General features: G+C 38.9%; 1 protein-coding gene across 1 annotated transcript in view; it reads left to right on the top strand.

Moving 5' to 3' along the window:
* DNAJC15 (DnaJ heat shock protein family (Hsp40) member C15) overlaps positions 1-12,722 on the top strand; it is a 73,443-nt gene extending 60,721 nt beyond the window's left edge. Inside the window, exon 7 of the mRNA XM_063444707.1 lies at positions 12,318-12,722. Within this exon, the coding sequence (XP_063300777.1) occupies positions 12,318-12,388 (71 nt within the window). The 3' untranslated portion in view covers positions 12,389-12,722. The remainder of the gene's footprint in view (positions 1-12,317) is intronic.
* The last annotated feature ends 1,339 nt before the right edge of the window (positions 12,723-14,061 follow it).

Below are 14,061 nucleotides of genomic sequence, written 5' to 3' on the forward strand. Positions count from 1 at the left end.
TGCGTTGTAATGAGCTGTCCTGGTAAATACTATTGAAGTGAAGAGTTCTCTGTTTTGGAAGCTGTTACGAATTCCACGTGATGAAGGTGTTTCCTACAGTAAGATAAGTGTCGATCAGCTGGATAAAGTAACCGGTCCACTGATTGAATTCCTCGGGCTGCGCGCTCGGGACAAACCATCCCTTCAATGGCCCTGGTTTCTCTGCTGAGTCAGAGACTTTTAAATGCCGAATCCGGCGGTAAAACACAGCGTCCACTTCCGTGTGGACGTGATGACGTCATCCTAATACAAAACGTCATACAAAATACCAAATAAACTTTATTGACCTTGTAACAACGGTGTAACAAACACCAAATGTAACATGTAAATTATAACACTAATGTCAATTAGGAACGTCATACACAATTCAAAATGGACTTTATTGACCTTGGTGTAAAAAAGACACAATGTGTAGTATTTTGATATAACACTGATAGTAAATAGAAAGTATTGTAAATACTAGGTTATTGAGTAAAGAGAGGAAACCCTCACTAACTCCAATGTAAAATATTACACAACTATTAACCATTTGTACCAGAATGCCTAAAGGAACTTCTTGCAAGCAACAGGGAACTATTGTACTGAATTGGTAACATTCCATCTGTACTTTACTCCATGGTCTCTGAGGACCCTGGTGACCGGTATGAAATCTGCGTCTTTCCAGCAGTACTGCAAATGGCAGGTCGTCGAAGATTTGCACTCTGCAGTTTTCCACAGCGAGGGAGGGTGTGTTCCGCGAGGTGTTCAGTACTGCTGCTTTCACTGCAGCGCTCCGCGTGACTGCTATAATGTCCCTAGGAGCGTCCACAGGGGCTGTAGCGGCCTTCCGAATCCGAAATGCCGAGGCTATAGGCGGTAATCCGCTTTCTCCCCTCACATCCATTATCGTGGCCATTTTGTTGGCGAACTCCAGCACCGACTCAGGTCCCACTGTCTCCGGCACCCCTCTGATGCGGATATTTTTCTTACGGTGCCTGGTCTCAATGGCAGTGACGGTGCGTGTGAGTCGCTGGAGCTGTTGTGAGAGCTCTGCCACGGTTGCTCGGGTCTCTGTGAGGCTGGTGTCCCTCTCCGCCTCTCGGGTCTCCAACGTTCCCAAGCGGGACACGATGCCGCCCATTTCTCCACGCACTCCGTCCAAGTCTTTCTTCCACACCCCTCGGAGCTCAAGCAGGAGTCTTTTGATGTCCCCTTTGGTAGAGGGTGATGTGTCTGAGTCGGAGTCCTCCCTTTGGTACACTGTGCTGGGAGTTTGTGTTGTCCCTGGTTCCTCTTCGTCCGGGGTCCCCTCCGACTCACTGGAGCTTTGAGGCCTGTTCGGCGCCATCTTAGGCTGTGCCGGCCGCTGCGGCCTATCGAAGGACCGTCTGATGTCGGGTAATGTAGAAGCCTCAGATGCCAGTAGTCTATGGTTCTTACGCCCCATCTCACTCCTGGGGGGTTCAGGGTCTTTAAAGTTCCAGCTATAGGGTGAGGTTGCTGGTTTTCGTGGCTTTTTGGGGCTGTTTTCAAGGTTTTTTGCAGGAGCTCCCTGCAAACACGTCTGCTTAGGTGCTCGGCTGGCCACGCCCCCTTCATGAACAGTTTTAATCATTAAATTTTGATTTGTAGCAAATTAAAATCTGATGGCAAAATGTGGGCAGAGTAACTAGTCACAACTTGCCTGTTTTGAGTGAATTTGAATATTCACAGGGTTATTCATTACAGTATGTTATAGAACCTATCTGTGATAAAAGAGGCTCTTACAAACAAATAATGAATAATAGAAAGAAACATAGAATAAGCTGCTACAACACTTGGATTGGTTCGTTCCTTACACCACACCAGAACTGTGGAGTGGAGAGCTTGCTCGTAAGTATATATTATCACTATGCAATTACTCACCCTTTATATGCACTGGGTGTACAGGTACAATTGGCTCAGTCACCCAGGGAAGCTTGCTATTACCGAGGGTATTGGCCTCTTCTCTGTCTCCAGGACTGTGGTATTCAGGCAGACTTCATACAACCATGATATCCGTTATTAGCACTCTTTAGTAAAATGCATCATTGCATTATCAGCGCTCTTTTGTAAATTGCATTATTAGCACTCTTTAGTAAAATGCATTGTTGCATTATCAGCACTCTTTTGTAAGTTGCATGTATAAACTTTCCTAAATTCTCACCACAGAAACCTCCTAAATATTACCTATTTGATAGAAAGAACATGCCATTCGCCACCTGCAGTGGGGGAAGGTTTTAAACAAACCTACGGCATACCCAGGTAGTCACCTTATAGAAGTGCTGTTTATTGGGTCGTCAGGGATAAGAGGCTGAACCCTGATTTAACCTCATGTATGCAGTGGACCACTGTCCTCCCGTGAGAGAGAGAGTTGGGTCGGAGCCCCGTTCACAAAAGGGGGCTCCGACCCAACTCATAGAGCTTAGTCTTCAGGGATAAGAGGCTGAACCCTGGCTGGGCCTCAGGTATACCGTAGATCGCATTCATCCCCTGAGGGAGAGAGTTGGGTCAGACACCCAGTCACTAAAGGGGTTACCCAAACTAGCGACTCCTAGAGAGATGCTGTTGCTGGGTCTTCAGGGATAAGAGGCTGAACCCTGGCATTGCTTCATGTATGGACCACGTTCCTCATCTGAAGGAGGGAATTGGGTCAGACCCCAGGTCACTTAAGGGGTTACCCAGGCTAGCAATTCATAGACATATGCTGTTGCTGGGTCTTCAGGGATAAGAGGCTGAACCCTGGCATGGCTTCATTTATGGACTGCGTTCCTTCTCTGAAGAAGGGAATTGGGTCTGACCCCCGGTCACGAAAGGAGGTACCCAGGCTAGCAACTCATAGAGATGTGATGTTGCTGGGTCCTCAGGGATAAAAGGCTGAACCCTGGCATGTATTGAGTGGACTGCTTTCATCCCCTGAGGGAGAGAGTAGGTCTGACCCTTGGTCAGTAAAGGAGGTACCCAGGCTGGTGACTCGTAGAGATGTGCTGTTGCTGGGTCTTCAGGACCTGGTAAGCATTGAAGAAAAATCTAGGCCTGCTTAAGCACACTCCTTCCAAACTGCTGTGAAGTACAGGAAAAAAAAAGACTACCTGTTGGGGAGAGGATCAATCTATTTATACCAATTTCAGAGTTCTATTTCCTGTCCTTTCTGCTGTGAGGGGAGGAGCTAACTCATGAGTAAATGCTGCCATGTTTGATCATAAAAAATATATATAGTGCAAAACTGTCGTTTAAAATGTGATGAGATGTGGTAAGAACGGACATATTATTATTATTATTATAAATCATAATATGCCTTTTCCCTACTATTGGGACATGGCACTATATTTGTGACTGCATATTTACAGAAGCAGGAGGATAATATATATTTAATGTCCGTTCTATATGGCAATTCATCAATGAAATATTATTTCCCCTTTTTAAGATGTTTAAGATTTATTTTGTTTATCTTTGTATTTTTATAACCTACGTAATTAAAAAGTAACTATATAATGAATCCAGTCTTCTAATTTTATTTAGTGTTTGTCTTTAATACATTTGTACCAAGCTTTTATATGTATATATTATTTTAAGAGTTACAAAAATACACGTGGATAAAATTTGGTGTTTAGTGAATAAACTGGTCAGATAAATTTGCTGCAATTCAATATTTAGTGAATTAGTGATCCAGAGGAAGGCGACAAATCTTGGACATACAATGGGTAAAATATCCAAGTAAAAAATTACTTCCTGACCCCATATTAAGGCGATCGGTTATAAGTCTGTCCCTGGATCTGTAGTCTATGTATTTCGAATGAATCATTTACCCCATACATTGCCATCCTCTTCAGATCCTGCTTAGGTCCATGCAGCAGATTATCCAGAAGGTTTTGGTTTGTTCTGATGAGTTCCTGTTTACCCTGTAAACTCCACACTGACTGGCTTCAGATTGTTCAAACTCTTGTTAGATACTCTCAGATTATTATGATGCATGATGCATGATGACATCACTGCTTAGTGGTATCCTTATAAAGTAAATAGGCACATCAAATGTCTTAGGTTTATTTATCCTTAATAGTTGTCTATAACTACAAATTGTATATAAAAATAAATCTGTACAATATTGATTTTTTTATTTTATGATTTTATTTTAGTTTTTCAGTGACAATTTAATCAAAATTACTCTAATTGTTTGAAATGGTTTGGGAGAGGAACACTGCTTTACGTATTCAAAGACAAATAGCTTTAACTATCCAAACATAAACATAAACCAAAAAAAATCATCTATAGTCAGGACCAGATTAAGATCTTAGTGGGACTGTTGCTGACAATTATGATGGGCCTAATTACAAAATCTTATCGACCAAAAACACTAAAATAGTTCTACCTCCCAAACGTCATGTATCTGATGGAGACGGTGCTGGATGCAGCTATTCAAAAACACATACCCTATGCTAATCTCATGCTTTCATCAATCAATACCCCCTAACAGGAGTGTCCAGTAAAGTAGGAAGTCTATGGACGGGTAAAAGGGTGGGCTACTGATGCAAATCACATAAACAGAACTGACGAAAGGGGCGGACATACCCAAAAAGAGGGCATGTCTGTGTTCATGTCTTTCAGTCCCCTAGTGTCTGCGTCCCCATGTCACCCAGTGTCCCCATGCCACTAGGGGACACTGAGATACTGGGGACACAGACACTTAAGGACACTGGGAGACATGGGTGACTTTGATACATGAGGGGACACTGGGAGACATGGGGCACTGAGACACAGTGATACATAGGGGACACTGGAGACTTGATAAAGACCTGGCTACAGGTCAAAACGTTGCTGTGTCCAGTAAACCTGCTTAAATCTATCCCAGTGAGTGCCTGATATTTTTTTCTTTTATACTAGTGACCATTATTTATATAATCTCATGTAATTAAATTTAAAAAAAAATGAAAAAATATGATGAAAAATTGAAAAAATACATGTTTTTTTACTTTTATGTGAAAAATATTTTACTCATCTAGAAAAGCGAATGAAAAAAACTGCTAAATAGATTCAAAATTTTGTCCTGAGTTGAAAAATACCCAGTGTTTACATGCATTTTGCTATTTTTTTTTTGCATGTTATAGGGCTATAAGTACAAGTAGGATATTGCGGTTTCAAAACATACATTTTTAAAATGTATCAATAGTGACATTGTAACACTATTATCTGTCATAAATCGCTGAATAACACCCCACATGTACATATTTTTTTAAAGTAGACAATCCAGGGTATTCAATATGGGGTATGTCCAGACTTTTTTTAGTAGCCACGTAGTCGCAAACACTGTCCAAAGTTAGCGTTCATATTTGTTTGTGTGTGAAAAAAGTAAAAAACTAAATTGAACGCTAATTTTGGCCAGTGTTTGTGACTAAGTGGTTACTAAAAAAGACTGGACATACCCCATTTGCAATACCTTGGGTTGTCTTCTTTTGCAAATTGTATGCCATCATGGGGGTAATTCTCATTCCTGGGCTACCATACGCTCTCAAAGGCAACGTAACCAACCTGGCCATTTTCAATGTAAAAATATTTGACCCATATATTTGACCCTGTAACTTTCAAAAACGCTATAAAACCTGTACATGGGGGTCCTGTTCTACTCAGGAGACTTTGCTGAACACAAATATTAGTGTTTCAAAACTGGAAAATGTATCACAACAATTATATCATCAGTCACTTTCACTGACAATATCATCGCTGTGATATGTTTTACTGTTTTGAATCACTAATATTTGTGTTCAGCGAAGTCTCCCGAGTAAAACAGTACCCCCCATGTACAGGTTTTAGGGTGTCGTAGAACGTTACAGGGTAAAATACAGTGATAGCAAATTAAATTCTCTGGACTTTCGGCCTGGGTTGGCAGGCAGGTCCCTTAAATTGCAATCAATAAAATAACTTTATTATGTAAAAATATTACATAAATACGCACGTAGAATTTAAATATATATGCATATATATGTATATTTATATAATTATTTATGTAATGTTGTATATGGACATATGAATAGTTCGTATTCTTTTTATTTATTTATATATACATAGATATATATACAATTTCATTCTAAGTGTATTTTGATATAAATATATAAATATTAATATCAAAATACAGTTAGAATAAAATTTCGTATAGATATATAATTTTTTTACATTTTTATTATTATTTTTACATGTTTCATTTAATTTAAATTACTTATTTGTATTTTATAATAATATATATATACAATATATATAGTTATTATATATATTATATATATATATATATACGTGTGTAATTTAATTATAAGTGTATTTTTATATTAATATATGTACATATTAATATAAAAATACACTTAGTATGACATTATATATATATATATATATATATATATATATATATATATATATATGATATATACATATATTATGTAGGTATAATATATGTCTATATATCATATATATATATATATATATATATACACATATATAATTTTTTTTTTTTTTTATTAACTTTAATTTTTTTTCTGATTCTACACTGACGGGGAGACTGCCTGTCAGCACAGACAGTCCACCTGCAGGCAGACACATGGACACCTATTGTGACCATGTGGTCGCCCTTTTGAGCGATCACATGTCCACAGGGGTCCTAATCTGCCATGGGGAGACTGTCTGGGCTGCAGGCAGTCTCCCCACAACAGGAGCACCGCCGATCGCCACCGGGGGAACGACGGCGATCGGGTAAGTAAATCTTAAAGTTAGGACGGTTCAGGACCGTCAGCGGTCGGCAATGGAAAAATGCCGATGACGGCCCTGAACCGTCCTGCGTCCTTAAGGGGTTAAGCTAATATCTGGGAAACTACAGTGCTCTTTAAATTGTTGTTTTTTTGTTTGTTTTTTTATACTATTTAATTTCTGTACATTTTATAATGCATTTCTAAATTTGGCAGCATCAATCTAGTTTGTCACTTTAAATATTGGAGTTCATTTTGTTTTGGATTAAGCTATACTGTAACTAAACTGATTTTTTTTTCTATATATTGTTTAGATAAAGCTAACCTGCCACATGATGTCCCTAAATTATTCTTGACTTGGTTTATAATGTGAAAAATAGATTATATTGCTCTTAAAAAAATCCCCAGAGAAAATCATAGTAATTTTATTCTAAACTGCAAATCTGTTTTTCCCAAAGATGGAACATTTCTGCATTAACATTATTAAGCAGGCTCTTTTAGAAGGTTTTTTTTTGGCATTGATCTCAGAGACAGATGTAGTACAGCCATACTCCGAGCTTTTATAATGTCTCAACACAGTGCCTGTTTAGGGGGAGACTACTATTAGTGTATTATTGTCATAATCATACAAGGAAAAATGTTTACAATCTTGATTAAAGTGAGCTTATCTTTCAATGCCTGCTGGTTTTATCCCACTGATGATAACATACTGTGATGCAAAAATAAATGCATGTTTAACCCCTTAAGGACCAAACTTCTGGAATAAAAGGGAATCATGTCACTTCACCATAATTCCAAGTTTAGTAAATTAACTCACATGTTTTAAGCATTGATATGGGGTAAAGTGATTTTTTTTCATGATACAATGTGTTTTTCATTTAGTGTTTTTTTTTTTTTTTTGGGGGGTGGGGGGGTTGTTAACCCCTTAAGGACACAGCTTCAAAAGTTTGTCTTATCCTTAACCCCTTAAGGACCAAACTTCTGGAATAAAAGGGAATCATGACGTGTCACACACGTCATGTGTCCTTAAGGGATTAAGGACACAAAAGGCCATTTTAGCATTTTTTGCTGTTTATGTTCAAACAATGTGTTAAAAACCTTTGTTTTCACAGTTTTGGCAATAATAGCATGCACATAATATGTCCAGCTTATGAAAAGTAATTGAGAATAAATTAATGTATGTGTCTTGATTTATAGACTACATAATATGTGTAGGATTTTGAAAGTTACTGGACACAAAATACAAGGACTAAAATAAAATGTAAATGTGAAACAATATTAGAAGTTGGTATGTTTGTCTTCTAGGTTTAGTAGCCATCGCAGAAAAACAGTTGCCACAGAAAAGTATATTTATATAAAGTAGATATCACAGGCTATTTGAGACAGGAACACAAAGGTAGGGTAGGGCTGCTACACAATACAACAGTAGAATATAGGTATATCGATATATAATATAAATCTTGTGTAGGATGCTTGAAACCACTAAGGTTTAAAGGACCACTATAGGCACCCAGACCACTTCAGCTTAATGAAGTGGTGTGGGTGCCAGGTCCATCTAGGGATAACCCAGCAGCTGTAAACATAGCAGTTTCGGAGAAACTGCTATGTTTACACTAGGGTTAATCTAGCCTCTAGTGGCTGTCTCATTGACAGCCGCTAGAGGTGCTTCCGCGCTTCTCACTGTGATTTTCATTGAGAATGCTTTCCTATTGACTGGCTGAATGCGCGCGCGGCTCTTGCCGCGCATGCGCATTCAGCCGATGACATCAGAAGAGGGAGGAGAGTCCCGGCGCTGGAAAAAAGGTAAGGGACTGACCCCCTTCCTCCCCCTTCAGCGCAGCGGGAATGGGACCCTGAGGGTGGGAGCACAAGTTTGTTTTCCTTGCACTATAGTGGTCCTTTAAGGGTCAGACAAGGATATTTTTTTATGTTTCACCAATGTCTGTATATGCAGAGAAGGGCGATAATAAAAAATGAAGTAGCCAATAGTTTACTAAATCTCACTGCGTATATGTAAGATAGGAGATAAATAGGGTTGCACTCACATTTAATAGAGCTTAATCCAGCTCTGGTTTGTATAGCGTACAGCGGTATGATCCCCACTTAAAGGATATAACGGGAGTGTTTCTTGGTGATAGAAGAATCAGGAACCCAAAATGACAGAAAATAAAAGGCAACAATAGTGCTCTCAATAAGGTATAAAATCTTAGATAAAAGTATAATAAGAGTAATACTCACAAACATAGAGCAGGCTAACTGCTCAATGACGACAGCATAGGTGGTATGATCCCCACTTAGGATTCTTTAGAGTAGAAACGGATAAAAGTAGATGCCAAGTTGATAGTAAAAAATATATAATAATAAAATAACAAAAGATGATGGCACAGGGGATAACGTGACCAAAATCTATTTTTTAGTTAAAAAGCAAGTATAACATACATCCAAACGCGTTTCACCCTAAAAGGCTTTATCAATGGAGTAAAAGACAGTCAACCTGGCAAGTTGAAGTTTGTATAAGCATAAAATCAATTAAAACTGGCGCCATAATCCTATATCCAATAGGAGAGCAGAGAGTGTGGTAACATAAAGAACAGCAAAAAAAACATATAGACCTTAGAAAATATAATAATGGAGGATCAGATTATGTATAACATTTTTTTTTTTTTTTTTAAAATAGCTTTTTTAAGAGTATAAACTGCTGTGCCGCCGCGTGTCATAGTTATCTGGCCGCTATGTATTATGGGGTCTGTAGTTCTAAGAGACTAAGTATCATGTCGGCAGATATATTTTCCGACGCAAGGGAGAGACCCACATTGAAGGGAGTGTTCCTAGTGGGATAATGATTAAAAAGGAGGGTGGAGGGAAAAACTTGTATAAATTAGAAAGACTATTGTAAATAAAGGACCGTTGCGGTAGCCATCTTGGTGGGGGAAGTAATGAATAGGGTATATTATACGAACATGGCAGCCATATTGGGGGTGGCTGGCAATAAAAGAAAAGAGATATATATATATATATATATATATATATATATATATATATATATATATATATATATATATATATATACACAATTATGTTTAAAGATGACAGAAAGTACCGTATTTATCGGCGTATAACACGCACTTTTTCCCCCTGAAAATAGGGGGAAAATCGTGGGTGCGTGTTATACGCCGATATCCCATAATTACTTACCTGTCCTGAAGCGTGGGCCGGCTTCACAGCGCGCACCACGGTACAGGAACTTTAATTTAAGGTTCCGGTTTCCGGCGGGACTGAAAGGAAGTGTGCACAATAGTGTGCACACTTCCTTTCAGTCCCGCCGGAAACCGGAACCTTAAATTAAAGTTCCTGTTCCGCGGTGCACGGTGTGAAGCCGGCCCACGCTTCAGGACAGGTAAGTAATTATGGGAGGGGAGGAAAGTACACTATGGGAGGGGAGGGGAGGGGGAGGAAAGTACACTATGGGAGGGGAGGGGGAGGAAAGTACACTATGGGAGGGGAGGGGGAGGAAAGTACACTATGGGAGGGGAGGAGGGGAAGTACACTATGGGAGGGGAGGAGGGGAAGTACACTATGGGAGGGGAGGAGGAGGAAAGTACACTATGGGAGGGGAGGGGGAGGAAAGTACACTATGGGAGGGGAGGGGGGAGAATACTATGGGAGGGGAGAGGGGAGAATACTATGGGAGGGGAGGGGGGGAGAATACTATGGGAGGGGAGGGGGGGAGAATACTATGGGAGGGGAGGGGGGGAGAATACGAGGGGAGGGGGGGGAGAATACTATGGGAGGGGAGGGGGGAGAATACTATATACTATGGGAGGGGAGGGGGGGAGAATACTATGGGAGGGGAGGGGGGAGAATACTATGGGAGGAGGGGGGGAATACTATGGGAGGAGGGGGGAATACTATGGGAGGGGGGAGAATACTATGGAAAGGGGGGAGAATACTATGGAAAGGGGGGACACTATGGGATGAGGGGGGAATACTATGGGATGAGGGGGGGGAATACTATGGGATGAGGGGGGAAATTTCCTGGAATTTCTTTCTAAAAATGAAGTGCGTGTTATACGCCTGTGCGTGTTATACGCCGATAAATACGGTAGTTAAATATCATAAATAGGGGAGAAATAATAGAAATGCATGTTAGGATGAAATACAGGGGACAACATACCTTTTCTAATATTAAAATTAAGATTAAAAAAATAAAGGATAGTGGGTTATGGAATCATTGGATGAGAAACATAATTTATAGACAGAGGGTGGTATCATTGGAAATGAGGACATATAACATAAAATACAACTGACAAAAAAGATTGCATAGGTTAAATAAAATTAAACAGATCGAAGTCTGTGTTGAGACCATTTGAAATTTGAACCTTAGTGTGGGATAATTTTTCCACTAGCTTGTACCAGGTGGTGGTAAGCATTTTTTCTACCTGTTTGACACACAGTGAGTTTACACAGTATATTTTGCAGACCTTATCTGTGTTACGGCTGTATAATACTTCATATGTTGCTCAGCTATGTCGTCTGAGTACAGCAATACCCCCGTATGTACCTTTGCCAGGTATATGTGGTTATTGAAGGGGCACAGCTATTCCAGTTTGTTTTTTTTTCTTCAAACTTTGAATTTTTACACTGTGTCCATGTCCCATTTTGGAGTAGTTTAGCAGGTTCGTTATTCAATCTACTCCACAAAAACATATTAATTTTTTTTTTTTTTAAAGAATATTCCCTGGGGTATTTCAAAAGGCATGTTTTGAAAAAAACTAAAATAAAATAAAAAATGTAAAAAAATTGCTGCTGATCCGTCTCCCTGCACTTCACACTGACTGCGGAAGCACAGGGAGGCGGATAAGAAGTCCCTGCAGCACATGTGCTCGCTCTGACAGGCAGACCGGAGGAGCATTAACCCCGTGATGGCGGCGATCTGGGGTTGACTTTAGTAAATGACAGAAATTTTCCATCAAGGGTCCTTAACGCAAGGACAAGCCTGACGGAAAATGTCCGTCTTTGGTCGGGCGGGAAGGGGTTAAATTAATAAAAGCTATTCATTTTTACTTTTTTAATTCCTGATTTCACGTCACTTTGAACACAGATATGTTTCTGTTAAAATCTTCGAGAAATAACCAATAGTCTAATTAATCTAAACCTGCTGTGCAAGTAATGTGTTGTGTTATTGAACAAAAGTCATTATTAAAGTGCAGAAGCTAATTGCGTGACGGCCAAATGTTTAGTTGAAATCCCTCTCTTTATAAAGAAATAGTTTATTTGCTCTTCTCGTAGTGATTAAACATTGCTTCAGGTTATGGTTCTGTGCACAAATGTACTGCTTAATTTATAAACAGCAGTTGTTTCATGTTCTCTGTCACACTTTCAAAGAGATGGGACTTAAAACCATCAAAAACCAAGTTGTTTTGTCGTTTTTTTTTTTTTTGTTACGGAAATATTCCCCTTAAGGAAGAAGTCTTATTTTTTTTTTAAGCATTAAAATGTTTATATGTTTTCTACATAAGTTAACTTAATGCGCGTATGTTTTCTTTATTACAGGTGGTTCTCCTTATATGGCTATGAAAATAAATGAGGCAAAGGATTTATTGGAATCTGGCAACAAGCAATGATCTAAAATATGTGAACTTAAATAATTCCTCTAATATTCTATTTTGGTAGTTTTTTACAATTATGTATTTGTGGTCCTTAACTTATAATTTGGCTTTGAATGTGTTTTTTAGTCTAAACTAAAAAAATAAATATATATATATATATATATATATATAAACATATATGTTAATGGTTCATCAGCTTTTAAAATGGGTCTGTCAATTGTGTATTCTCTACAAGAATATAAAGTGTCAGATCTCTGCGTGGAATTAAACACTGAAGGGAAAAAAATGTAGATATAATTCTTCGATACAACTTATTCCGACAGTTATGGTACAGAGAGTCTTTTTGTGTTCAGCTATTATTGGAGCCATCTAGCAAAAACCCAGGGGTCTTCCAACAATCTTTGCAACCATACATATAATAAGAATTTTTACTTTCTTGTTATCCGTGAATGTTTTGCATTATAGCCAATCATTTTTATTCACCTTTGAATACATAATGAGTGAAGACAAAACTGTAGGGACTGCCTCAAAGACTCTTTACACCATAACTACTTCAATAGGCTGTTGTGGTTAGTGTCTCTTTCACCTTCAGATTCTGAGTTATGGTTCTATTCTCGCACTGAGAACATAGATGGTGCATGGAGAATCCCCCAAAATGTGCAATATTAGTAAGATGTTTTTTTGTGTATGCGTTAAGCAGCTATTGAGGGCATATTAAAACGAAAAGTAAATAAAATTAAAAAAAAACACACACACACAATGCTGGTACATTTATTGATAATCCAGCACCAGAAAGTCTCTGTCAAGCAGCTGTTTCTCCCACTATAAGATCATCTGTCTGGGTGATGTCTGGTCCAAGTCAATGCTCCTCCACAAGAAGCATGAGAGACCCAGTGGACATGTGCGGTGGTTGGAGTGCTCAACAACTCGTAGAAAGAAATCCAGTGTTTCTCTATAAAGCATTGCAATGCAGAACTTGAAGGCGTTCAATTATTAAATGCCACCATGAAGAAGTGATTTTACCACTACTAAAGGCATTCTGATTGACAAATATAAACATTGTCGGTTTTCATGAATGGTAATGTTTACATTTGTCTGACTGCAGAGACTTGGTCTATGCACCAAATCACTACATTAAGAGTTAAAGGGGTGGGCCCTCTAAGCACCATATCTACAGCTTGTTTTAGTTAATATGGTGCAGAGTATGTGTGTGCCATTGTTGTGGACAGAAGAATTAAACCAAAATAGCTATTTACTAATGTCTATTTATTCTGTGTTCACTATGTTAAAACTGTCTGCTAGAGTAAATATTCCCTTCCCCCTTTATGGTTCAGTCATTATTTCCTCTGCAAGTTTCTTGTTACACATTCTTGTGTTAATAGGTAGCCTCCTTTGCTAACTCCTCCCCCACTTCCTTTGTGCCAATTCCACGTGCAACAAAATGGAGAATCACTGTTAAAGTAACAAAGAAACTACTCACTTCCCCTTTCTTCATGTATCCAAGCCAGAGCTGGAATATGGGGGGAAGAGCTCTGTAATGATGACATCACATCCTGTAGGGTGGGACCCTTTTTGAATGTTAACCAATTGTTGAATTGATATTGTATGTTTAAACTGTGACGTATTTTTGCTTTAAGAAGGAGACCCCCCTCTGGGGAATAAAGCATTCCTTAGTATTTCACTGATCA

The sequence above is a fragment of the Pelobates fuscus genome, chromosome 1 (assembly GCF_036172605.1).
Source record: "Pelobates fuscus isolate aPelFus1 chromosome 1, aPelFus1.pri, whole genome shotgun sequence".
Classification (NCBI taxonomy): Eukaryota; Metazoa; Chordata; class Amphibia; order Anura; family Pelobatidae; genus Pelobates; species Pelobates fuscus.